General features: G+C 55.3%; 1 protein-coding gene across 3 annotated transcripts in view; it reads left to right on the top strand.

The window, feature by feature from the left end:
- Positions 1-23,423, top strand: part of CEP72 (centrosomal protein 72) — a 30,395-nt gene extending 6,972 nt beyond the window's left edge. For 2 of the 3 annotated variants that reach the window (XM_044234392.1, XM_044234383.1), the window contains exons 4-12: positions 1,386-1,494; positions 8,597-8,775; positions 10,033-10,215; positions 10,472-10,764; positions 11,823-11,961; positions 13,094-13,287; positions 18,891-19,017; positions 21,164-21,275; positions 22,662-23,423. In XM_044234392.1, coding sequence (XP_044090327.1) covers positions 1,386-1,494; positions 8,597-8,775; positions 10,033-10,215; positions 10,472-10,764; positions 11,823-11,961; positions 13,094-13,287; positions 18,891-19,017; positions 21,164-21,275; positions 22,662-22,809 — 1,484 coding nt within the window. In that variant the 3' untranslated portion in view covers positions 22,810-23,423. Of the gene's footprint in view, positions 1-1,385; positions 1,495-8,596; positions 8,776-10,032; positions 10,216-10,471; positions 10,765-11,822; positions 11,962-13,093; positions 13,288-18,890; positions 19,018-21,163; positions 21,276-21,432; positions 22,564-22,661 lie in introns of all 3 variants that reach the window. The other variant, XR_006382405.1, reaches the window with a different exon arrangement.
- The last annotated feature ends 2,084 nt before the right edge of the window (positions 23,424-25,507 follow it).

Below are 25,507 nucleotides of genomic sequence, written 5' to 3'. Positions count from 1 at the left end.
GACCTAACGAAACCAAAGTCAAGCCGGATCACAGCAGCGCTTGTCAGGGAAGACGGTCCACTGTCCTTGCACGCGGTAGGTACTGAGCTGGGGCCGTACTGTGGCTGCTGGCCTGGCAGCGCCCAGGTGGTATCCGTGGAGACCCCCGTGTTTTGCGTCTCTCGGGTGTAGCAGGTTCTCTCGCGAACGCTTTCTGCACAAGTGCCCCAGCTTGCCTGCCAGTGCCCCGTCCCCCTGCTGCTGGGCCGTCAGCTCTGGGAGCCTGCCGCTCTGTCGGGCCGCGCCTGCCTGAGGGTAGGGGTGGGCTGTGGGCATTAGTACCAACCCCCATCGGTACGTGTTTAGTTTGGATTTTCAGGTGTTTTGGGGGAGCACGTGCTGGTGCTCTCGCTTACTTCCGTTTACCAGCAGCTGAAGTTGGCGCTTTCACAAGCATTAGGGTCCACATTATTGGAAAATTTTGCCGTCTTCGGTCTTAAATCTTTACTTTCTCTTCATTATAAAGGTTTTAGACTCAGTGTCTTATAGTGTGCAGAAGGGACATAATAAAGAGGGGCAGAAGGAGAGGGAGAAGCAGGCTCCCCACTGAGCAGGGAGCCCCAGCGGGGCTCTGTCCAAGGACCCCGGGATCATGACCCGAGCTGAGGGCAGACAACGGACTGAACCACCCAAGTGCCCCCAGAGCATTGACTTTGGATGTTGGGAAGCATCTTAACCCTCAGATACGCTGAGGCAGACCCAGGAGTAAGAACTGATTAGAGGCCTTCCGGGGCCCTGGGCACTCAGGCGGGGGCAGTAGATCCTGCGCATCTGACGGAGCAAATCCTAGGCCCAAACACAAGGCCGTGACTTGCTCTCTTTAGTGAGTTCAGGGTTCTTATCCACAGAGACGTCTCCGACGTGCTCAGTGAGGTTCAAGAACCTCACAGGGCGCCCAGGACATGCATTAAAAGAGGACCGTGCCGAGAAGGAAGTGCGCGCGTGTGCCGCGTGTCTCTCTCTCCCCGCGGCAGCAGGCTGCCGGCACGTCGTACCTGGGGCTGCGCCCCATGGGAGCCGGCCAGCCCTGCTGGAGCCCGCACTCAGCATCTCTGGGAAGCCTAGTGTAGCTACGACGGCCCAGCATTCCTTTCCTGGGGCTGCGCAGTGCTTAAGGGGGACTCCTGGGGCAGTGCCGGCCTGCCTGGGGGGATGGAAGGTCCCTGAAAAGTGGCGGCAGTCCTGGTCATGTGCGGTTGGCTGCAGGGAGGGCGGCGGGGGTGCCTTCCTTTCCACAGGGAAGTGGATGTGCTTCGGGGGTGCTAGGAGGTACCCTGTGGGGTTTGGTCACCAGGGCCTGTCCCCTGCTTCGTGATTTGCTCATTTCTCTGGCATTTTCTCCCTAGATGACCGTCCTGTGAGAGAGAGCGAGCGGAAGGCATCCCGGCTGCATTTTGCGTCGGAGGAGTCACTCAGCTCGAAGCAGAGCTTCCCCGCTGGCTTCAGAGTCGGAGGGTAAGAGCAGGAGCGGCATCTGAACACGGAGAGGAGCGTTCGGACTCGCCCGTGGCCAGAACGTCTGCCGGACGATACTTCTGTGTGCCGACCGCCGCTCGGAGGGCAGCTGTGCAGAAGAGGAGGGGGCTCTCTGCCCGTTGTCCGTGTTTTCCAGAGTTACTTTTTCATAGTAGACTGTTTATTGAAATAACACATGGAAAGTCAAATCGTGTGAAAGCACGGCCCCTTGTTCCCTCCTCAGCCTCGGAGGCAGCCCCCGCCCCTTCTGCAGCCGTGTCTGCTGGCGGTTTGTTTGTGCCCCTCCCCTCTCCAGACCGACCAGCGCACCGCGGGTAGGGCGTGCGCGCGCTTTGACGCGGGAGCGGACTGCCGCCCGGGGCCTCGCTGCGCGGCCCGACGCCCGTCCGTGCGGCGCGGTCCTTCCTGCGCGCTCTGCTCCGTGGCGGCGGCGGTGCTGGCTCTGCCGTGTGCGGCCGTGGGACCGGCATCTCCGGCCGGCCTGTGCCCCGCCTCGTGCCCCCTCCTGGCTCTTGTCAGCGGCACGGTTACGTTCAACTGCTCCGGGAAGGGCGACAGCATTTCAGTGTGTTCTGAAACCATAAACTGTCGTCGTGGTTTGCAGGTTGATTTCATTTAGTTATTTACTTGGTTAGTTTTTAAGGGTTTATTTATTTGTCAGAGAGAGAGAGAGAAAACGAGCGCACAAGCAAAGGCGGAGAAAGAAGCAGGCTCCCCGCTGAGCAGAACCCTGGGATCACGACCTGAGCCGAAGGCAGACGCTTGACTGAGCCCCTGGGTGTCCGCACAGGTGGATTTTAAAGGGCAACGTCTGCCTTGCTTGCGCCAGGGTCATAGACCGTACGCCGTGTCGCTCTGTCTAAAGCCTTCTGCTGTCTTGCACCGTACGCCTTAGCTTGCCTTTCGGCTCCTCCGCGCACAGATTGACCTGCTCTTTCCCGAAGAGGGCTGGAGCGCGAATACTTTTGGTTCTGCGGACCGTACGATCTTTCCCAGCTTTGGAACTCTGCCTCTGTCACGTGAAGGCACCCGTAGATCATGCTTCAACAAACAAACGGCTGCGTTCCAGTACAACTTCATTTACGGGGATAGGCAGGGCGCTGGGTTTGAGCTGTGGCCTCACTTAGCCAGTTTCTGTTCTGAAGTCTTAGGATCAATTCCAAATCCTTGGGGTCTCCTGTTCGTCAGGTCCCTTTATCTCTCCCACTCCCCTTCCTTCCCCATTTCAAACCAGACTAATTACTGTGTAGACACCTGTTCTCAGTACTGTGTGCAATGGTCTGGATGTTTGTGGCCCCCAAATTCCTGTATCGAACCCTTACCCCACTAGGTGCTGCTGTCAGGAGGTGAGGCCCCCAAAGGCAGAGCCTCATGGATGTGGCGGCTCGTAGAGAGACAACCCGCCCCCCCCCCCACACCAAGTTCCCCAGCCCCTTCCTCCGCGTGAGATTCTGAGTCAGGTAGTGTCGACTTCTGAATTTGCTCTTCTTCGATACTTTCCTGGGTCTTCCAGGGCCTTCGCCGCTCTGTGTAAGTGTCGGTTTGTTGGTATCCGTGAAAGAGCTTGCTGGGACCCACTGCGACCGCGGTGACTCCTACAGATCGAACTGGGAGGATCGGACACCGTGACAGTCTTGAGTCTTCGTGCGAGCACAGGGGGTCTGTGCGTGTGTTAGTTCTTGATTTCACTTAGCAGAGGTGTGTGCTTTTCCTCAAACAGACCTTGCACACGTGTCGTTCGATTACACCTAATCTGTCGTCTTGGGATGCCTCCGTAAATGGTGCTCTCCTGCTTCATTTTGCACGCCAGATCTTAAAAGTGCAGGAAAAGCCTGACTTTTGTTTGCTCACCTTGCGTGTGTGTTTCCTAGAGCTGATGTCGCAAAGTGCCACAGACCAGGTGGCTAAATAACAGAAATCTGTTGTCTCACCGTTGTCAAGGTAGAAGTCTGGAATCAAGATGTTGGGGCGTTGATTCTTCGTGGAGGCTGGGAGGGAGAACCCGTTCCTTTACTCTTCTCATGCTGTGCTGGAAATCTGTGGTGTTCCTTGGCTTGCAGATGTATCGTACCGGTGCTGTGTCTTCACGGGGCTGTCTTCCTTCTCCCTGTGTCTTTTCACAGAATCTCTCCTTCTCCATCCTTTTTTCTGTATCCCAGTTTCTCCAAAAGGTGCCAGTCAGGTTGGATTAGGGGCTGAGCCTAGTCTCGTATTAACTTGATTACGTATGTGAAGACCCCATTTCCAAATAAGGTCACGTTCTGAGGTACAGGGTGTTGGGACTTCCTATCTTTTGAGAGGGACACAATGCGAATCTCCTTGTGTTTTGCAGCCTTATTTTACAGGAGTTTTTTTCCCCTTGTTTTTGGTTCATTCTTGAGGATTTTCTGCATAGACGATCATGTATCTGTGACCAAGACAACTTGATTTCTTCCTTCTCAATCTGTATACCTTTTACTTCCTGTTCTTGTCTTACTGCATTGGCTGAGACTTCCGGTATGATGTTTAAAAGAAGGAATGAGAGGGGCCGCCCTTGCCTTGCCCTACTTACAGGGACGTGTGTGTTTCTCACCACTAAGTGGGATGTTAGCTACAGGTTCTCATAGATGTTCTTCATCTAGTTGAGGAGTCCCCTCTAGTCTTAGTTTGCTATCATTGTTATCATCAGTGGATGTTGGATTGGGTCAAATGCTTTTTCTGTCATGGTATGAGCATATGAGTTTTCTTGTTTAGTCTTTTGATGTGATGACTGCATTGATTGATTTTCAAATGTTGAACCAGCCTTGCATACCTGGAATAAATCCCACTTGGTTGTGGTGTATAATTCTTTTTATACATCGTTGGATACAATTTGCTGGTATTTTGTTGAGGATTTTTGCATCTATGCTCATGGGAGCTATTGGTCTATAGTTTTCTTGTATGTTAAAATAAGGCTGACCACATAGTATGAGTTAGGAAATATCCTCTCTGCTTCTGTCTTCTAGAAGAGATTATAGAGAATTGGTATAATTTTTTTCTTTAAATATTTGATAGAATTCACCAGTGAGCCATCTGGACTTGGTATTTTAGAGGGTTATTAATTATTGATTCAATGTCTTTAATATATATAAATCTAATCAGATTATCCATTTCTCCTTGTGTGAATTTTGATAGAATGTTTCCAGGAACTGGTCTGTTTCCTTCGATTATCAATTGTGGGCATAAAGGATAAAGCATAAAGGCTTTTCCTGCACTTTATATCCTGTTTGTGTTCATGGGATTTGTCATCACAATTCCTCTTTCATTTCTGATACCAGTAATTTGTGTCTTTTTGTTCTAATTAACCTGGCATGGAAGTTTTTCAATGTTACTTTTAAAGAACTAGCTTTTTTTTTTCTCTCTCTCTGTTGATTTCCTGTTTTCAGTTTCACTGATTGCTGCTCTAATTTTATTTCTTTTCTTCTGCTTACTTTGGATTTAATTTGCTCTTCCTTTTCTAAATTCCTAAGATGGGGAAGCTTGGAGCTTGGATTATTGATTGTAGATTTTACTGTTTTCCTAATGTATGAATTCAATGATATGAATTACATTCTAAATAGTGATTTCACCTTATCCCGCAAGTGTGTTTTCATTTTCATTTAATTCAAAATATTTGCAAATTTCTCGGGAGATTTCTTCTTTGACTCATGCCGTGTGTTATCCAGGAATTTGCTCTTTAATCTCCCGAGTATCTGGGATTTTCCAGTTCTCTTCCTGTTACTGATGACTAGGTTAATTCCACTGTGGCCGGAGAGCAGACACTCGACGCATTCTCCTCTTTTCAGTGTGCTAATATGTGTCTGAGGGCTCCTGGTGTGACCTGTCAGCTCGAGGAGAGCGTGGAATCTGCGGTCGTTGGACGCAGTGGTCTGCAGATGTCAGGACCTCCACCGGACTGATGGTGCCGTTGAGCTCAGCTGTGTCCTCACTGACTTTCTGCCAGCCGGGTCCATAAAGGTCCCGGATGTCACAGTCTTCTTGGAGAACGGAGCCCCTATCTTTATGTAACGCCTCTTTTATTCCTGAAAACATTCTTTATTTAAAGCCTGCTCCATCTGAAATTACTGTAGATACTGTTGCTTTCTTTTGAATAGTGTCAGCGCGATATATTTGTTTTTAATACTTTCCTCTTTTTTTTTAAAGATTTTATTTATTTGAGGGAGAGAGAGCGAGAGAACACGAATGAGAGAGCACAAGCAGAGAACCAGCGGAGGGAGAGGGAGAAGCAGACTTCCCACTAAGCCGGGGACCCGATGTGGGGCTCGATGTCGGGACCCCAAGATCATGGCCTGAGCCGAGGGCAGCTGCTTAACCGAGTGAGCCACCCAGGTGCCCCTAACCCTTTACTTTTTATCCATATATGTCTTTATATTTAAAATGGGTTTCTCGCAGGTGACTTGTAGGTGGATCTTGATTTTGATCCATGTTGAATCTCTTTGCGGTGGAATGTTTAGACCATTGATGTTTAAAGGGTTATTGATAGGGTTGGATTTTATGTACCACATTCATTTCTGTGTTCTTTGTTCCTATTCTCATCTTCTGCTCTGTTTCTTCCTTTTGTGGTTCTAAATGAGTGTGTTATACCATCCCATTTTCTCTCTTTGGTTAGCCTATCAGTGACACATTTTTACTTTTTTTAGTGTTTACCCTAGAGTATGAAGTAGACTTTTACAACGAATCCAAGTCCACTTTCAAATACCGTCGCTCTGCTTCCCTGGTAGTGGCAGTACCTCAACTCACAAAACATTCCACCCTCCTGTCCCTCGTATTACAGGCGTCGCCATCCATTTCATCGATGCATAAGCTATAATCGTGTAGGTAATATGTGGGTGCCCGTAATCAAATACATTGTTGCTGTCATCTGTTAGATCAGTTAAGAGTAAGATAAAATAAAAATTTTTATTTTATTCCTTCTCAATGCTCTTCCTTTCTCTGTAGATCTGTTTCCAGCCTGTATCATTCTTCTCTCTAAAGAACTTCTTTTAACGTTTCTTACGAGGCAGGTCTACTGGCAACACGTTCCACTCTTTATCTGAGAAAGTCTTCTTTTCTCCTTCACTTTTTTTTTTTTTTTTTAAGGTTTTACTTACTTATTTGATAGAAGAGTCGAGAGCAAGCATAAGTGGGGGAGTGGAGAGGGAGAAGCAGCTTCTCGCCAAGCAGGGAGCCTGATGTGGGGCTGGAGCCCAGGACCCGGGGATCATGACCTGAGCCGAAGGCAGACGCTTCAGCGACGGAGCCACCCAGGCGCCCTCTCGACTTTTGAAGGATAATCTTGCAGGGTACCAAATTCTAGGGTGGTAGTTTTTCTCTCAGCAATTTCAGTACTTGGCTCTTGCGTTGCTTGCGTGATTTCTGAGGGGGAGTCTGATGTAATTCTTGTATTTGTTCCTCTACACATAAAGTGTTTTTTCCCTTTGGCTTATTTCAGCAATTTTTTTTCATTTTCTTTTATTTTCTCCAATTTGGTTATGATCTTCCTTGATGCAGATTTTGGGTGGGTGTTCTGGCAGCGTTCTCTGGGCTTCCTGGGTCTGTGATTTTAAATATTTTTTGTGTTTCAAAAAATATATATATATTTTTTGTGTTTCTTTTTCTCTTTCTGACGTTCCCAGTAAGCATGTGTTATACCTTGTGGTTGTCCATTGTCCTTCAACTCTTGGGTGTTCTCTTGTGGGTTTTTCCAGTCTTCTTCTCTCCCTGTTTTTCGGTTTTGGACGATCGTGTTGAGCTGTCCTGAGGCCCAGAGATTCGTCCCTCGGCTGTGTCCAGGCCACTGACGAGCCCATCGGACACTTTCTTCATTTCTCTTACGGTGCGTGTGATCCCTGGCATTCCTTTTTCCGTCTTTGTTAGAATCTCATCTCTCTGCTTCAGTTTCCCTGTGGTCTTGTGTACTGTCTGCTTTTTCCATCGGCCCTCTTGACATCATCACTTATCGTTGTTTTAAACCCTCATCTGCTAACGCCGGCGTTCCTGCCGCACCTGAGTTCTGACACTTGCTCTTCCTGTTCACGATTGTTCGGCCGCTTGGAGTCCCTTGAGACTCCAGATGCGTTTTAGGGTGTGTTTCTCTGCTCCTGCCAAAGACGCCCACGGGATTTTGACATGTACCGCGCTGATTCTGTAGGTTGCTTTGGGAAGTACAGACACTTGAACAGTGTCAAGTCTTCCCGTCCATGAAGATGGGACGTGTTTCTATTGATTTAGGTCTTCTTTAATTTCTTCCAGCAGTCCTCTGTAGTTCACTTGTCCTTAATAGTCTCAAGACTGAACTGTCACAGAGTTCAGAACTCAGAGAGCCTCCTCCTGACCTGACGCAGCCTCGTGATCCAGAGGTGACTGGGAGACCCGAGAAACAGGAACCTGTCAGGTTTCTGTGGGCAGACCTAGAGAGAACCCAAGTCCCCTTCCCTTGGCGGTGGTCTGGAAAACTCTCCGAGGTAGAAGATAGTAAACAGTATCGATTTCTAGTCATAGTAATAGTCCGATCAGATACATAGCACCGGTACTCATAGTGTGTGATGGAGTATTATCGTTGAAGAGATCTTGTACGCTGCCTGTGTTGGAAGTGAGCTGCCCTGGTGTTTGTCCGTCTCCGTGCTGTGGGCTGCCATTGGTAGGGCTGTCGTGTGGTAGAGCACCTTATGCTCAGTGTGGAGAGATTTTCACTTAAAGTGAAGACAGAATTTCAGAACACCACACCCTTTAACTTTCTTGACACCTGGCATGTTGTGGGTATGCTAGGAAGAGAACACACCAGCGGATGTCAGAACAGGAGCTTTGTGGACCTTTCGTTCTTGAGTGGACCCTCCTGGGGTTCTGTGCCCTGTTCAGACGGCATGGTGACGTCACGTGACCTTCTCTTCATGAGCGCTAGTCCTGTGGATGTCTTGCACGGACTTCTTTAATAGAGCACTGGGAGCCATTTTCTGCCGCACACCAGCTCCTTCCTGGAGACCCCGTGGCCATGCTGGGGCACTTGTCTTCCTTCACAGGGTCTGTGTGCTCTGGTACGGGACTCTGGCTTGAGCGACAGCGCTGAGTTTGCTTTTCCTTGCAGACCGTGCCACTCTAGGGCCCTGTGTGCTGACCCCTCGGCCAAGAAGTGCTTGGTCATGGACGCAGATGACGAGGCAGTCCTGAACCTCATTGCTGAATGCGAGTGGGACTTGAGCAACCCTCCTGCGAGCACAAGTTCCAGCCAGAGGGAGCGAGAGGCCGACCTCCGTAGTTCGCAAGGTAGGCTGCTGCTCCACCGCGAAGGCCCAGTGGCCCCGCCTGTGCTGGGAGCTGGCCGTCTCTGGCCTCCTGATACACAGCTGTGCTTTCCAGAAAATGGACCTTTTCCTGGCGAATCCTCATGACATCTCTGTGAACTTGAAAATACTAGTAGTTTGGACTCTAGAATGGTGACAGATGATGTCACCGTAATTGAATATATAGTTCTGCACGCGTGGCTGTTCCAACTGTCCTTCCTCGGGTAGGCCACGATTTTACTTACAGGCAGACCCGGAAATTCAGAGTAGACGGGTGAAGTGTCCTGTGGTTGGTGACACTGGTGTCCGTCCCCACCGCGAGGGGGTGTTCACTTGGCTTAAGAGACGTGTGGTGCTCAGCCGGCCAGGTTCCGAGCTTTAGACCCGGCACGGACGTCGGGAAGTCTTTGCGGCGTGCGGGCTTCTCCACAGGCTTTGCTCGGGGCCTCCCTTGCCCCCAGGCCCCGTGTATGTGCGCCGGCTCCATTCCTTCTGTTTCGAGTGTCTGAGACGTTTTCCTGAAGACAGCAGGTTAAGGCCTTGATTTGGGCTAGAATCCCAGGACTCACCGGCTGGCATGAGGACATCTGCCCGGTGGGTGTCCTCGCCTGCTCGTCGCCGTCCGCCTTTTCAGGTGTGGCCCCCCGGGCGCGTGGTCGGGCTTCCTCGCCGTTCTCACGCCCGCTTCCCTGAAGACCGTGGGTGGGACGCTTCTGCTGCCATCTGTTCCCCTCCGGGTTTCTCTTCTTCGTCTTGGGTCAGAAGAGTTCGTTCTCTGTGGTTCTTCGTGCAAGGCCTTTCTCAGCTGTAAGTGCCGCAGCCTCCCCTTCTCCGGCGCGCCTTGTGTGCGTCCGGCCGCGCTCGAGGAGAAGAGGCTCTCGCCGTCCAGCTTGTGAGTTCTGTTCTCTCTGTGGTTTGTGCCTTCTGGTGCGCGCTTGCTTTACAGGAGCTCTCCGTCTGCCCCGCGCCTGGGAAGAGGCTGCTTCGCAGTCGGTAACTGTGGCACACCTGTTGACTCCGTTGGCCTCTCTCTGCGTTCGGCCGGTGCTGGGCCGCTTCTCGCGTCTGCGTGCTGGCGTGCTGCCTCCTCCCGCAGCCGCGCCGTCCGTGCTAAGGCCAGGCGGGGCGAGTCCCCTTTTTCTCGTTTAGTTGGGTCCCGGATAGCTGTCACCCGCTGTCAGAAGGTAAAGATGGAATTTCTGATGAAACAAAACTTTTCGAATGTTTTTTAATAAAATAGAATCCAGACATCTGTTGAGCCCTCGGTCCGCACAGCCTCAGTGTGGGGACTCCATCAGGACGGGCCATGAGAAGAGGAAGGGCAGCTCTCGAGGCTGTGGTCCAGAAAAGAGGCTTCAGGACCAGAGCTGGGGGGAGCCGCCCCTGCAGTGTGGACAGCCCGTGCACTTCACCCCACACCCGGGTGAGCAGTCCCGCGCTTCCAGCCCCTTCTCCTTTGAGCCTTTGTGATTCTCAAATGCTAGATTTTTCCTCCCTTTTTTGTTGTGCGTGTTAAGGTACTTTCGGGTGGGTTGTGCGTGTGCGTGTGCATGTATGCACGCGTGCACCCGGGCACACACGCACGCACGATCACCTTTTTCAGTGCAGGCACTGGTCGCTGCGGCCAGAGAACTCGGTCTGCTGAGGGCTGCGTTCTGCCTCCCTTACGGTTTCCACAGACATTGAGGCCTCGAGCCTTTCTCAGAAGTCAAGTTTGTCAGCACAAAAGGTGTTGAATCCACGGCCCGCTCCTGAGAAGCACAGAAAGCGAAGAACGCCTGGCCGGAGATCCCAGGCTCCCGCAGACCAGGAGGGTCTGAGACGCCTGGAGAGGCCGACCGTGTCGTCGAGCCCCGAGGAGACTCTGAGCAGGCAGAGTGGCTCGGAGGGCCGGAGCGAAAGGACCTTGTCTCGCTCAGAGGTGTCGGAGCCTGAGGACGAGGAGCCTTGCGGCAGGAGCGGCACCGGAGAGGTGAGTGAGAGAGCCGCCCAGGACGAGGTGGCGAGGCGGGGCTGCTGCAGCCCTTCTGTGCTCCCGCCCACCCCTGCCCTCGCCGGCCCCGGCTGCTGCAGCCCTTCTGTGCTCCCGCCCACCCCTGCCCTCGCCCGCCCCAGCCGGAGAAGCTTGTGCACTGGTTTCCCCGCCGCACTGCGCCGTCGTGGTCTGTGGGAGGTGTGCTTCCGGGCTCCATGGCCCCTCCCGCTGCCCTCGGCACTTTGAGGCGAGAGTGTAGGCACAGGCAAGGGGCGATTGTTCTGTGCTTGTCTCAGAGGCAGAGTCCGTCCTCTGGGCCAGGGCGCCATCAAGGCTCCTGGTGTGGCGGTGTCCTGCACGTGCATCCTGTGGTTTTCCAAAGGCCTCATCCTGCGTAAGGACGGAGAGTCCTTCCAGCCTCTCAGTGACCCAGAGCCACGTGGGCGCTGACTCGGTTGCCGTTGTCCCCGGGTTTGTTGGAGACAGAGGCACGAAGTGCTGGGAATTGGGGCCAGCGAGAGATGAAGTGCACGCTGACATAGCCCTGGTGGGTGGGCCTGGATGGAGCTGTGATGGTCTCTCCTGGCAGCCCTTCTGCCCACATCGTCCTGGCCCGACCACTATCTGGGCCAGCGTGTGACATCATTACATTCAGGGCTTTCCAGGTGCCCGTGGCTGTTGAGGCTGAGACTGGCTCTGATGGGTCTCCAGCCTCCAGGGGTCCCTGTGGAGTGTTTCGAGAGGGCCCAGAGCAGGCCACTGTGGGAGCTGTCACAGCCTTAGAGCTTAAACCGTGGTGTGGATTTCATGACGATCATCTCGGTACGACTCCTTCTCATGCACCCTTTAGTTCTTCCGGGAGCAGGGACGTCACCGGAGATGCACATCCTTGTGCCACCTCTGCAGCCTGTGGCCTGGATGGCCCTGTGCCCCACCTGTCTGTGGGATGCGGGTGTCCGCGTGAGGCGTGGAGGGCACCCGGCGGGCCTGGGTCAGGGGCTTTGCGTCAGGCAGTAGCTCCTGGTCTCAGCGTCACGGCTCTCTCTCCATTGCAGGTGGTCCCCAGACTGTACTCTGCTGTGCCGCCCGGGAAGAAGGCTGCGCTGGAGGTGGCACTTCTGGAGGCGCTCCTTGACCTGGTGGACAGGTACTGGAGCGGCTGCAAGTCCCTGCATGACAATGAGGTGTTCCAGGGTGAGTCGTGAAGGATGGTCCACGCAGACCCGCACTCGGGGCCCCTCCGGGCAGCATTCCATTTGCACGTGCTGGCCTTCTGCTGACTTCTGTCTGGGGCCCACACTTTGTTCGCTCCTCCCCACTGGCCGTCACTGTCCCCACTGCACTGCACGGAGCATCTGGACAGCCTCCCACAAAAGCAACTGGTGGCTTCCGTGGGGTGCGGGACATGAGGGGTGTCGTGCAGGCCTCTGGCTGTTGGGTTTTCCCACCTGCTGGCACCCTGGGGTTTACCGAGATGCCTGGTCACCTGGTTTTGTTGGAGATGCTGTTCACAGATGTTTGACCCTTGTTCTGTTTTATGGAAAGGTTTAGAAGGATCAAAAAGCTACCGCTATTTCTTTCGCACCCTCTGAACATGTGATTGTGTGCAGGGCCCTGGTTTGCTGAGTTTTCACTGGGAATGAGGCACGGGGATGGTCCCTTCCCAGAGAGGACTTGGCTTTGCTTCTGCCGGTGTCGGGTGCAGGAGCACACTACACACCCTTCGTCCGGAGTGTGAGATGCCGCACCCTGGGGTGGCAGTTGTCTCTTTCTCCCACAGCCCAGGGTTTGGCCTTCAGCGTCCCAGAGGGAGCAGGAGCTTGCCGACAGGTCCTTCCTGTCTGTAGACTGTGGGCCCTGCCCGGAGCTGAGCTGTCATGGCCCTTTAGCTTCTCCTCCTGCGGTCAGGACTCCCCGAGGAGCTGGAGCCCGCGGCTCCTCGTCCCGTAAACCGCACCCTTTCTCCCGGTCGTGCAGCTGCCAGACTGGGTTTGGGGTCCAGGCCAGCAGCAGGCGGTGCAGTAGAAGAGAGCACAGCCGGCCACTAGGTCATCCAGCCAAATGGTCCAGTCGTGGCCTTCTCTTCAGGGACACCTTTGCTGTCAAATAAAACTGTCTCTCCACCTCCCGTCCGTGACTGGACGAGTGGACATACAGAGGCCTGAGCAAGGTGCTGTCAGTGGGACGCGTGTGCCTTTGTCAGGCTCCTTGCTGGTCAGTGTTTCCAAGGCATGTAGTCTGTGTCGTTCGAGATGTATGAACGGATCTCGTTTATGCTTTGTCCTTTCAACATAAACACCGTCCAACATTTGGTTTTTACTCCTAGCTCAGGCAAGACATATTTTGTCCTCGGTGCAAGCATTTGCAACAACTCAGGATAGTTCAACAAGTGTGAGTGAAGAAATGAGCTTCCTTAAGCTGGAGAATAAGTCTCTGCAGAAGCGCCTTGCTGAGCAGCAGCGGTACCGCGCGAAGATGGGCGAGCTGGTGTCGGACCTCAGCGAGGCGCGGAAGCAGATGGTAAGGAAGCGCGCCTTCGTGTTACTTCCTTCCGTGCGTGTGTAGGGTAGGAGCACTGTTTCGACACCACGGATAAGAGGAACACTTCCGGGACGCCTGGGTGTATCAGCAGGTTGAGCCTCTGCCTTCAGCTCAGGTCATGATCTCAGGGTCCTGGGATTGAGCCCCGCATCAGGCTCTCTGCTCAGCAGGGAGCCTGCTTCCCCCCCTCTCTGCCTGCTTATGATCTCTGTCAAATAAATAAAATCTTTTTAAAAGGTTGGGGGGGACGCTTCCCCTTAGCTGCCACCAAGCCGTAGCAGCAGGGCTCCCCGCCCCCTGCCCCCGGGCACTGCCTCCTGCTGCCTCCCAAACCCTGCACTACAGGGGTGTGAAGATCACAGCGACCTGCTTGTCCTAGCCCCGCCTCTCCTGTGTGAGAGGCCGAGTCGGGTCGGGGTGAGAGCACAGATGAAGCGGGGCTTGAGGTAGAGATTTTGTGGCCCCGGTGCTCACTGGCCCCGGCTGCCTAGCCCACTGGTGAGAAAGGTTCCAGTTAGCTGGGTGATCCTGGGGTCCCCGCCGCGGGCCTGCCTGCACCAGCTCGCACAGGCCCGTGATGTGCTGTTGGAGCCCAGGGACTTCCTCCACCAGGTGGCGCCCAAGGGCTGCCAGCGCCCGCAGAGCCAAGCCTCCCCCTGGGCCGGGCTGTGCTTGTCCTTCCCGACCTCCTGATAAGACCATCACGTCTCAATGCCTGTGTTAAAACGACGGAAAGATCTCGGACAACTTAATTTTATGCCTCCAGGAACTGGAAAAAGAAAAGCGAACTAAACCCCAAAGTTAGCAGGAGGTAGGAAGGAAATTGTAAACATCAGAGCAGAGATAAATCAAAGAGAATTAGAAAAATAATGGGGGAGAAAAATACACAAAATGCACAAGCCCTTAGCTAGACTAAGAAAAAAAAGACTTAAAGTCACGGATGAGAGAGAAGCCATCACAGTGGACGCCTCAGAAGTCGAAAGGGTCATAAGGGACTGTTTCGAGTGCCTGTAAAGGGAGCAGCACACTGACCGCCTGGGAAAATGGGTGAATTCCTAGAGACCCACATCCTGCCAAGACCACATCAAGGAAATGAAGGGTGCACCCGGGTGGCTCAGTTGGTTAAGAGTCGGACTCTTGATTCTGGCTCAGGTCATGATCTCAGGGTCATGAGGTCAAGCCCCATGTTGGGCTCCATTTGGGATTCTCTCTGTCCCTCGGCCTCTTCCATTGCTCCTGTGTGTGCACCACTACCCACCCCCCAAAGAAGAAGAAAGAAAGTCTGAACAGACCAATAACAAGAAAGGAAATTGAGCAATAATAAAAAAACCTCCCAAAAAAGAAGAGCCCAGAACCAAATGGCTTCACAACATAATGCTTCTGCATATTTCAGGAAAAATGAATACTCTTTCATAAACGCTTCCCGAAGACAAAAGTAGAGGGAACACTTCCATGTCCATTTACGAAGCCAGCATCACCCTGAAAGCAAAAAAGGAGAAACCCCACAAGAAATAGAGGCTAATATCTCTGATGAACATAGTTTAATATGTTCCACAATAAAGTAGTACGAAATCAAATTCAAGAACACATCAAAAAAAGTATATCCTGCTACCCAGTGGGATTTCCTCCTGGAGCGCAAGGAGGGTTCAAAATGCTCTTTAATGCACCACATAAACAGAGGGAAGGAGCAGAACTATACAGGCGTCTCAATAGATGGGGAAAAGCATTCGACAAAGCTCATCATTCCATCTATCGTAAAGAGTTTCAAGAAAATAGGTAGATAAGGTTTCCTCAACACCCTAAAGGCCACAGCTATCCTGTGATCGGCGGGGAAAACCAGACCTTGCTTTCTGAGCTGAGAGCCACCCCTGGACGCACACACGCACTCCTGTGGGGCCTGCTCAGCCCAGCCCTGGCGGTGGTAGCAAGAGCATGCGGGAGAGGAAGAAGGAAGGCCGTCTGTTTGCGGAGGACAGCATTGCCTGTATAAAAATGTCTCTTTAATTTTGAAGATTTTATTTATTTGACAGAGATCATAAGTAGGCAGAGACAGGGAATCAGGGAGCCTGACGTGGGGCTCGATCCCAGGACCCTGAGATCATGACCTGAGCCAAAGGCAGAGCCTTAACCTGCTGAGCCACGCAGGCTCATATAAAAAATCTGTATTAAAAAATCTTAAAGCCTCACGACAACAACCACAAAAATGCCTTAGAACTAATAAATGTAGTGACGTTACAGGACACATCATAGAGATCAGTTGTTTCTTTATGCCAACAATTTATCTGAAAAGAAAACAACCCTATTTATGATAGCATCAAAAAGAATAAAGTACTTAGGAATATATTTAACCAAGGAGGTTAAAGATTCTAACGCTGAGGCTGTAAGACGCGCATGCAAGATGTCAATGACACAAATGGAAGAACATCCATGTTCATAGATTGAAAAGTTAATAGTGTTCGAAAATCCACACTACTGTAGGTAATCTACAGACTCCGTACAGTCCCCATAAAGATTCCAGTGGCATTTTTTGCAGAAATTAAAAAGAAATGTAAAATTTAAATAACTATTTTTCTTAAAATTTGCATTCTCCTTTTTCTATTTTTGTGAAAGGTCTCCAGTGGCCAAAGCGGTCTGTAAAAAAAAAAAAAAAACAAAGTTGGAGATCTCAAACTCCCTCATTTCAAATTCTATTATGAAGGAAGCTCTGGTAATTGAAGCAGCATGGTACTGGCATCAAAACAGACAGGTAGATGGATGGAACCAAATGGAGACCCAGAAATCACCCCGTAGATCTCTGGGTACCAAGAATACACAACGGGGAGAGGACAGTTTCTTCAGTAAGTGGTGCTGGGGAGACGGGGCCCTTAGCACCATCCACAGACGTCAACTCAGAATGGATTAAAGATTTAAATGTAAGACTTGAAAGTATAGAATTTCTAGGAAAAAAAAAAAACTCACTCCACAAAGGCTCCTTGATAGGGTCTTGGCGATGATTTTTTGAATTTGACACCAAAAGTACAGGCAGGAAACGCAACGATGCTTTAACAGGTGAGGGTCCGTCCGGGGAGCTTGTGCCCAGCAGAGGAAGGTGTCCCCCACCTGAAGCGGAGGCCTGCGGGCGGGGAGGTGTAGGGGAGGGGCTGCGCCCTGGCCGCGGGGGCCTGACCGTCCAGGGCCGTAGCTGCCCGTGCCGGAGCGGGTCTGCCAGTTTGCTGAGACGGTAGCTTCGCGGTGCTGGCCTCACCGGGAGAACCGCTTGCTGCGCACGCAAAGGGTCGGTCACCCGCCCACCCGTGTGGACGCGGCCGGTGCCCGCGCATCCCCGGCAGCTTTTGTTTCGCGGTCTGTTGGGCCTCGCGCCAGAGAAAGCCCCATCTGCCTCGCCGACCGTCGTGGCTGAGGTCTCGTGTGTGCGATCTGTTTGGTGGGCTCCTCCTTTAAACTGTCAGTTCTGGCCGGTTGTGTCCTGTGGGCTGGACGTCCCCGCCAGCCGGGTCTGAGCGTCTGAGCGTCCGCGGAGCCTCCGGGCGTGTGGGTCGCTGCCCGGCTGGTGACCCCGGAGTGCGGCCCCTCGGCAGCAGCACGTACTACCCGCCGCTCGTGTGGTCGGGAGTCCCAGCGCTGCCAGGCCGGGCGTGTGACTCAGGCTCTAGCCGTCCCGGGGCCGAGGGGGCGGCGGGCCCCTTTGGAGGCTCGACGTAGGCAGGCGACCCCCGAGGCTCACACGCAGGCAGCCTTGGCTCTGCGCACGGGGCCTCTCTTCCGGCCGCCGGCCAGAGCCCGAGAGGGACGGGTCATGGCTGGTGCGTGCTGTGACGGTTAGGGTCTGGTGGGCCCACCCACGTCAGGGGAGCACCCTCGGGCCCTCTCGGAGCCGCCCGCCCCAGCCTCTGCGACAGCCGTGTCCGCGGAAGGCAGGAGAGAGACCAGCCGCAGGGTTGCTGCCGTCCTCCGGCCCGGCTGAGGCGGTCTGTGTTTTAGGACAACGGCCATCTCAGAGATCCCCCACAAAGCTTTGCTTTTTCAGAAAAAGATGAAGAGTAAAAACAGTGATCTCGGCGGCCTCACCTGGTGTGTAGACGGGCCGGCACGCACCCGAGGGGTGAGCGCGTGTAGAACGGACCGGAGTCCCGTGAGCTTGTCCCGGAATCGCTGTGCAGAACGTCGTTTTCGTGGGCAGTACTGACCCGTGGGACACAGCATGGCCTGTTAACCGTGAAAACAAAACACGGCTTTGGGGTTTGGCACAGATGGGTGGGTTACCCCCCGTTTCCCTTACGGGGCTGAGTTTGAGACCGGCGGAATCCGGGCAGACAGGCCCCAGGTGTCTGCTCCGGGTGGTGCAGTGTGACATGGAGGACGCGGCTCCTTGCCTCCGACGGGGACCCTGAACCCCTGGGCTGCCCCAGAGCCCTGTTCCGTGCCCGTCTGAGAGCTGCCCCAGGGACGCCGTCGGGAGCTGCTCCTCACGGCTTCTGAAGGGCCCGTTGCCGACCTTGCTTTCCTCCCTGCTGTGAAGACGCAGGTTCTGCGGTCGCGTCTCCTCAGGTCCTGATGTCCAGGGGACCGGCCTTAGCGGAGGCCTTGCTCCTGAGCCTTCCTGGCATGGCTCCTGGCAGTGGCGCGGTGCATGCTGGAGTGTGATGGGTCCGTGCTCCTGCCCAGCCTCTGCGGAGACCTTCATTGGGCCCAGGCCCCAGCCCCTGCCCTCTAGGAACTCAGCCCGTTCTGGGGAGACCGGCCACGAGACTCAGCTGGCCGGGCAGAGTGTGTGTGCACACAGAGGGGCCGGTGCCCGGGGTGGGCTCTCAGCAGGGAGAAAGAGCATCACAGTTTCCTGAAAACAAGGGCCCCAGTCACCTGAGACTGAGACGCTCGCTCCCCTAGTGGGGTACGCCTGCTGGTTTCTGGGCAAGTGGAGACGCCCCCTGCTCTGGGCAGCAGGTGGCTTTGGGGGCCTGTGTCCCACCAGCTCTCACAGTGGTCTCCGTGACCTTCCCTCCCCTTAGTCTCCGTGGCGTGCTGGGCATCGCCACCACCTCCGAGGGTGGGAAAGGTGGCCACTGTCGGCAGCTCCCGCCTGTGCTGAGGACGGCAGGTAGGATCCCATGGGCTTGCGTGCTGAGGACAAGAGCAGAACGGGGCTCCTGCGGGGAGGTGCCTGCCTTGGGGAGCACAGAGCCCTGGGATCTGCCTGTGCTTTTGCCCAAGAAGTGAGCCTAGTGGGACCGTGCAGGGCTGGTGTGCTGCCGGGCTCTTGCTCCTGCTCCTTGAGCCCGGACGGGGAGCCGGGCTGTGGTGGCCCCAGGACCTTCCTAGAGGAGCCCGGGTTCCAGCAGCACGTCCCCCTCACCAGAGAAGCTGGGCACACAGCGTGCCCCTGTGGGACCTGTGTCCCCTCTGAGCGACGGTGCTGCTCAGCCGGGGGCCGCTGATTTCTGTTGCTCACATTGTGGTTCCTCGGTTATGATACGGAGAGGCAAATGGATGTCTGGGGGTCTCAAAAGGTTTCCCTTGATTTTGTGTGTGCGTTTCACTGAATCTGACTCCTCCGTTTCAAGTGGGCTGTTCTGTGTCCTTAGGACGACTTGAGACAGCGTTTAGACAGATCTCTGGAGGAGAATAGCAGCTTGAAGGCTCTTCTGTTCAGCCTGAAAAAAGAAGCAAAAAACACAGACGCCGCAACTACGTTAAACGTGCAGATCACTGGTGAGTCTGTAGTTCCCTCGCTGGGTTATCTGGTGGAAGGTGAGCGTCCAGACCCTTGCTGATGGACTGCAGTCGCAGCTGCACGACTCAGAACTCACGTCCAGCAGGTGCTGGGAAGTGCGGCGAGACCCTCTGGCTCCTGAGAGCCGCTCCCGCAGGCCCCGAGCAGGGGCTCCCCCGAGCCTGCGGGATGGGCCATGGGGGCGGTGGTGCGGCGGACGTGGGGGCCCCCGCCTGCCGCTCAGGGTACTGAGGGCCACACCTCTGCCGCCTGGCCCTCCGGAGCGCGGCAGTGGTTCTCTGCGGCCTCTGCGCCCGCCAGGCCCACGCCACTTCCGCTCCACGGTCTTCACTTGTGTTCCGACGTTTCTCCCGCTCAGGAGCGCGCGGAGGTCCCGACGCGGGGTGTGGAGCGAGGAGCTGGTGCTGCGCGTCTTCTGCGAGCCCGTCTGGCTGAGGACCGCACGGTCCCTCGGACGCTTTCTCTTCCCTGAGGACCGGCCGCTGAGTGGTGTCTGGTTCTTACCTCCCAGGGTCCGAGAACTGCTCATGAAGGGCCTCAGGGCAGGTCTCGCCAGGCGTCCCGCTGGGCTCGGTCACGCGGGCGCAGCCGCGAACCGGACCGTGGCCCGCGCTGGTCGTCTTGGCGACACGTCCGGTTCCGTGCTCCTGTCGCGCCCTCCAGGGTTGGGTTGGGCACCGGATTTTGTGTCGCCTTTGCTCTAACTTTCAAGCAGACGCTTCTCCCTTCTCGCTGCTCTGTGGCTCCCGGGCTCCCCCTCGCTTGGCCGACAGCCCAGGCCTGGCAGCTCTGCTCCTCTCCGGCCCTCGCGGCGCGGACTCGCTCTTCAGCTCGTTCTGAAGCCGCCTTCCCTGGTGTCGGCGTCCGGGTGTGGCTTCTGCGCTGCGAGCACAGCCGCTCTGTGCGGGGTCTGCCCTCTGCGGCTGGCCCGCTGGCACGACTCGCCCTCCACGCTTCCAGGAGCGGCTCAGGCGGGGCTGCGACCCGCGCCCAGGCCCTGTCCCACCGCCCGCTTCTTTCTGGCGACCCGACCTGCCCGAGCCGGGCCCCTCACCAGCCTGTCCTCTGCAGCACAAGCCTCTCCTGGGGGCACTGGACGGGTCAGCCTCAAGGGGTCTGGGTGGCAGGGAGCCCCTGGTGTGACCTCTTGGAGGAGGCCGAGCCCCTTTCGTGTCGGCCACGGGTCCCTGGTTGCCCAGCAGGGGCTTCTTCTAAAAAAGGGGGACCCTTCGTGGCTGCCCCATTGCTGACCGCCCCTCCCCTCCCACAGATGCGGCCGCCACGCCAGGCTGGCGGCAGTCTCCTGCCTCGGTCTTCAGGCTGCCTCGCCCCAGGGGCAGGAACGTGGCCTACGTGGCTCTGGTTCTGTCATCTAGTCGCTCTTGTGTTGGACTGGGGGCGGGGGGCACTGGGGGATGCCGAAACCACGCCATCACTGCCGTCCCCCAGAATCCCGCAGCCCTGTGCTAGAGGACGGTGGCCTCGTCCCAGTGCTTTTAGGGCCCCTGGGCTCTGCCTTGGGAGCCTGCTGCCAGTCTCCTTGCTGTTCCTCCGCCTGCACCTCCCGCTCCGGCTCTCCTGGACTCTCGTGTCGTTTCCTGCGGATTTATTTGGATCCTGGTTTGGGATTTCACAGCCAATAAAGAATAGATTTCTTTCCCTGTTGAGCTGGAAACTCAAGAGACAGAAGTCATGTGGTTGGAATTCAGACACGCGGTGTCACTGACACACGTGGGACCGGAGTACACGTCACAGACATGGGGCCACTGCGGGCCGCGTGTTGCTTGTCCCCAAAGCTGCAGGCCCTCCCCTCGGGCGGAGCCCGCTGCCTGGTGAAGAGAGGGGCCGGCCCTTTCCTGTGGGAGCGGTCCCGGAGTGGGGGTCTCCGGCTGGCACCAGACGCACGTCTGCCCCTACTCTGTGCCCCCCATAGGACACTTGGTTCCCCAGGGATCTGGAGGGCAGAGGCCCACGGTTGTCTTCGAGCGGCTCACACGAACAGACCTTTGCCAAACGGCACCGTTTTTCTCGCACCCTTGATCCGGCTTCAACTCTTGAGCCGTTGTCGGTTTCAGAGCCTGCGGCTGAAGCTCGCTCAGTGACGTTCCGGCTTCTCTCTTCCAGGACTCCAGACCAGCGTGAAGAGGCTGTCCGGCGAGATCGTGGAGCTGAAGCAGCATCTGGAGCACTACGACAAGGTCCAGGAGCTCACGCAGATGCTGCAGGAGAGCCACAGGTGCCCACACGGGGGGTGCGGCTGGAGGCAGGGCCGGCCCTGGGCGCGGTGGGGCTCGGAGGAGCCCGGCGGGTATCAGGGTGTCAGCGCGGGTGGGGTTCTAGGCCGCGTGGGTCTCTGCCTTGACTGGGAACTTCCTGAGCTTCCTCTTCTTAAGGAAAAGCGAGTCCCCTTGTTGCCGCAGTATCCTGGGAGGTGTGACCGTGAAGTGTGGCCAGGAGAGCTGAGGGGCACAGGAGGCTTGGGGAGATCCCCGGATGTCCAGGTCTGCCCAGAGTGGTTCCTGTCGGTCCCAGAACATGGAGACTCCCTCTCCAGCCCCGGCTGTGTGCTGCATGGGGAGAAGAAAGGGGCTGCTGGTGTGGGGGTGGTCAAGGCAGACCCCCCGCTTTTATTCAGAGAGTCCTGGGCTGGGAAGCGGGTGGAGGTTGGCTCGGGGAGCAGGTGTGCCGCTGGGTGCGGTGCGGTGAGGACAGGCCGTCTGCACTCCGCGCAGGTGCGAGCCTGAGCCCGGCGCACCCCGGCTCTCCCTCCTCCGGCTGAGGCCACCACGCCTCCCCCAGGCTTGAGTGCAGGGTGGCCATTGGTGGAGCCAGGCCGTGAGCTCTCAAGGAGTCAGCCCAGGTTACAGAGGGGAAGGGGCTTCCAAGAGTGGAGCCGCAGCAGAGAGAAGGGAAATGTGGCCGTCACGGCTGCGGGGAGGGGGCAGTCGGGGCAGAATCGCTCCTAGAACCGGACGGCCCCCAGCTGCGCTGTGCTGGGCTCCCCGTGGACGGAGCCGGCGGGCCAGGGACTGTTTCTTGGTGCCTCCACAGGACGTCTGTCCGTGGGGGTCAGCGTCTGTGGGAAGACGGCCCCTCGTCCCTGCTCACCGGGGCCGAGGGCAGTTTGCAGGTGGCCGAGGGGGTATGTACAGTGCTGCTTCCTTCCCAAGGTGCTTGTCGCGGTAGAAGTGGCTGAAAGCACCACAAGCCCAAGACTGAGTCACACTGTGACACGCTGAATGAGTAGCCCCTTTACACGGGGCAGGAGCTACACATATGCCAGACCAGGGTCTGTCTCTGGAGTTAGAACGTTGTTTGCTGACTTGACAGACTCGGGCAGTTTTCTCCCGGACAGGCGTGGCCGCAGTGGCGGGGCGGTCCCCCATCGTGGGCTCTGTTCCTCCACGCGGCACGGGGGCCCTGGGGCAGGGGTGCGGGTCAGACCTGGCACCCCCCTCGCCGGAGGGCACGAGCCCAGAGGAGGAGGCAGGGGGGTGTCCACAGCGCGGACCGTGCCTGGCCAGGTGAGCGAGTATGCTGCCGGCCGCGGGTGGGGTGGGGGCAGCGGGCCGGACTTGGGGAGGGGCTCAGGTGTCGTCCCCTCCCCCGTGCTTTCCTCCAGCTCCCTGGTCAGCACCAATGAGCACCTCCTGCAGGAGCTGAGCCGGGTGCGGGCGCAGCATGAGGTCGAGGTGGAGCAGCTGCACTGGAGCTACCAGGAGCTCAAGAAGACGCTGGCCCTGTTCCCGCACGGCCGCATCGGCCACTAGCCCCGGCACTGCGCGCGCCCTGCCCCGCCCGGCACAGCGGGGCCGCTGGTGCACCCCGTGTGCTTGCTGGCGAGGGCCGGCTCTCCTGCGCGCCGTCACCTTGTGCGTGGAGACGTATCCGGGGCCCATCGCTCGGTTTTCTGACACGTCCGAAGTCAGGACGGGTCGGTCTGTGGGGGAGTCCGCCCGCAGCCGTGCGTGGTGTGGCCTCTGCGGAGGCCGGCGACCGGGGGTGTCACTCCCCAGACTCCAGCAGCTGCTCACGTGAAGCACAGCTGATTGTACCCAAAAGATCATCTAAGCCCTTCACATGTTTTGAGACAAGAAACACTGATATATTTTGAGATCAACATTCTTCATTTTTCATAAAATACTTGGAAATAAAGAAAACACCGTATTTTTCTCCCTGATGTAAAAGAGAATGGCGTCTGACGACTAAGTGATTCTGCGTGACACACAGTCCTTGTTTAATAAACGAATAGATTGTTTTAAAAAGTGGCTTTTTATAAATTATAACTTGAGTTTTTCTCATTGAATCCTTTCCTAAAATAAGCTAGGCACCAAGTAAGCAGGAACAAATACGTTCCAAGACGTAATAAAAGGGACACGTCGAGGCCGGGGAATCAGCAGCTGTTTGCCGGCACGAACGTCCTGCACAGCCGCCTCTCTGTCGGCCTCCCCCGCCCTGTGCTGCTCTCTTGCTTACAGTGCATTTCGGAAAACTAGAGCAGAACAGGGCAAAATATTAGCTTTTTAGTTTGGAAGCTTCATGTCTTGTGTAAATAAATACTTGCTTTCTTTGGTAAAACAGAGTAATTTTTTAAAATAGTGGGAAGAAGAGTGGGCAGGCCTAGAAGTTCGTGCTCGGTGGTGGCCACGCGTGCATCAGGCTCTGCTGCTGGGGCTCGGGGGTCCCGCGTGTCCCTTGGTAGACGGCCCCTCGGCCCCCACCCTGTCTGGTCCTGGCCGTGTCCTTCAGCGCCGGTTTCTGTAACTCAGCAGGGAAATACGGCACACCAGGTGTGGTTTGGTGTGGGGTGGGCTTCTGTCATTATCAGATCTTCTTTAAATTTATTTAAAAGATTTTAGTATTAATCTATTTTAAGGTTAATTATGTTTCTCTTGTTTGAGTTTCATTGAGCTTCTTAGACCTGTGAGTTCATTTTCACCAAATATGGAGAAGTTTTGGCCACCATTTCTCTACAATTGTTATTTGGCCCAGCCTCCCTTCCAGGACCCCAGTGACACTCAGCCAGACCACTTGTGGAGTCCTCACGCATCCCCGGACTCAGGTCTTGTTTCCCATCTTTGGTTCCTGGCTTCAATTTGGGTCGTCTCTACTGCCCTAAGCTCCATTTAGACCTGTAAATCTAGTGGATTTCTAATTCCAGAAATTAGGAATGTTTTTAGTTCTCAAATTTCACTTGGTTCTTTCCTATTAACTTTCTACGTCCTGTTACATTCATGTGTCACCTCCCTCCTGCCTTCACTGCAGGTGACTGCGGAGGGCTCCCGCCGCCGCGGGTCACGCTGGTGCTCCGCCCCGTTGGCAGCGTGATAGTGTCTGTGGGTCCGTGTCTTCAGCACTTTGCTGTGCTCGTTCTCAGGGTGTGTGACCTGTAGTGCTTCTGTAGGTGGCCTTTAGGAGGTGAAAGCAGCCCCTCCTGTTGCTAACCTGCTGACATGTTTTCATCGTGAATGGGTTAAGCGCAACGTAGAAATGCTGAGTTTCCCTTGCAAGCCTACTTTTGGATTTGGTTAGTATTTTGTATAGAAGTTTATGTGGTGGGTACACCACTCCGTGTCTAACTTTTCATTATTTTAGTTCTCTGGGTCTCCACTTGCTCATTTGTAGGGTGAGGACACAGTACTGGGGCGTTGGGAGAAGTACGGGACAATTACCGTCAGGTCCGAGACTGGCCTGTCATGGCGAGCGCCGTGCAGCTGTGGGTCCCAACAGCGGTAACTAGTTCTGTCTCCCTGGGGATTTTCCTTTCTGCGGCCATCGTCCTCTGGATCTGTGCCACTACACTGTCCCCAGGAGAAAAGTTGGGTTGTGCATCTTTCCCGGCTCTCGGGGAATCTAGGACAGGTTGTCATTCTCTCTTCTCTGAATGGTTGGTGGAACTTGCTGAGGAAGTCAGTTGTGCCTGGAGTTTTCTTTGTGGGAAACCTTTGACTGTCGGTTCGGTGTGACTTATGGTTAAAGGTTGTGGCAGAGCCTGTTCCCCCTGAGCACCCACCTGCTCCCTCCGTTGGCCAGCAACCTCCCCCCCCCCCCAGCTGGTTTGAGGCTGTGTGACTCGTTCTGAGTGGGACAGAGAAGAGCTACTGGGCCACGGGGCAGGGGGCCTGCCCTCCCCTTGGCGGCGTTGCTGACGATGTCACAAACCAGCAGGCCTGTTTCTCTTCTTTTGGAAGAGATCCCTCCTTGACCTTGGCTAGACTCCATCTGAGTAAGAAATAAATCCCATTGTGCCCAAGAGGTTTGGGGGTTTTCTACTTAGTAGTTACTTACCTAAGTCACAGGACAGTGCATGCTTTCCATTTCTTCTTGAGTTTTCATAAGGTCTCGATCGCCAAGATTTTGTTCAGATTGCCTGATTTTCAAATGTTTTGGTGTAGCGATCTTTTCATGGCATTTTAATGGCTTCAGCATTTGGGGTCCTGTCCCTGGGGCAGAGGCGCAGGGCAGTCA

Source organism: Neovison vison, chromosome 1 (assembly GCF_020171115.1).
Source record: "Neovison vison isolate M4711 chromosome 1, ASM_NN_V1, whole genome shotgun sequence".
Classification (NCBI taxonomy): domain Eukaryota; kingdom Metazoa; phylum Chordata; class Mammalia; order Carnivora; family Mustelidae; genus Neogale; species Neogale vison.
Note: the sequence above shows the minus strand (reverse complement) of the source record. Positions and strands in the feature narration are given on the sequence as shown.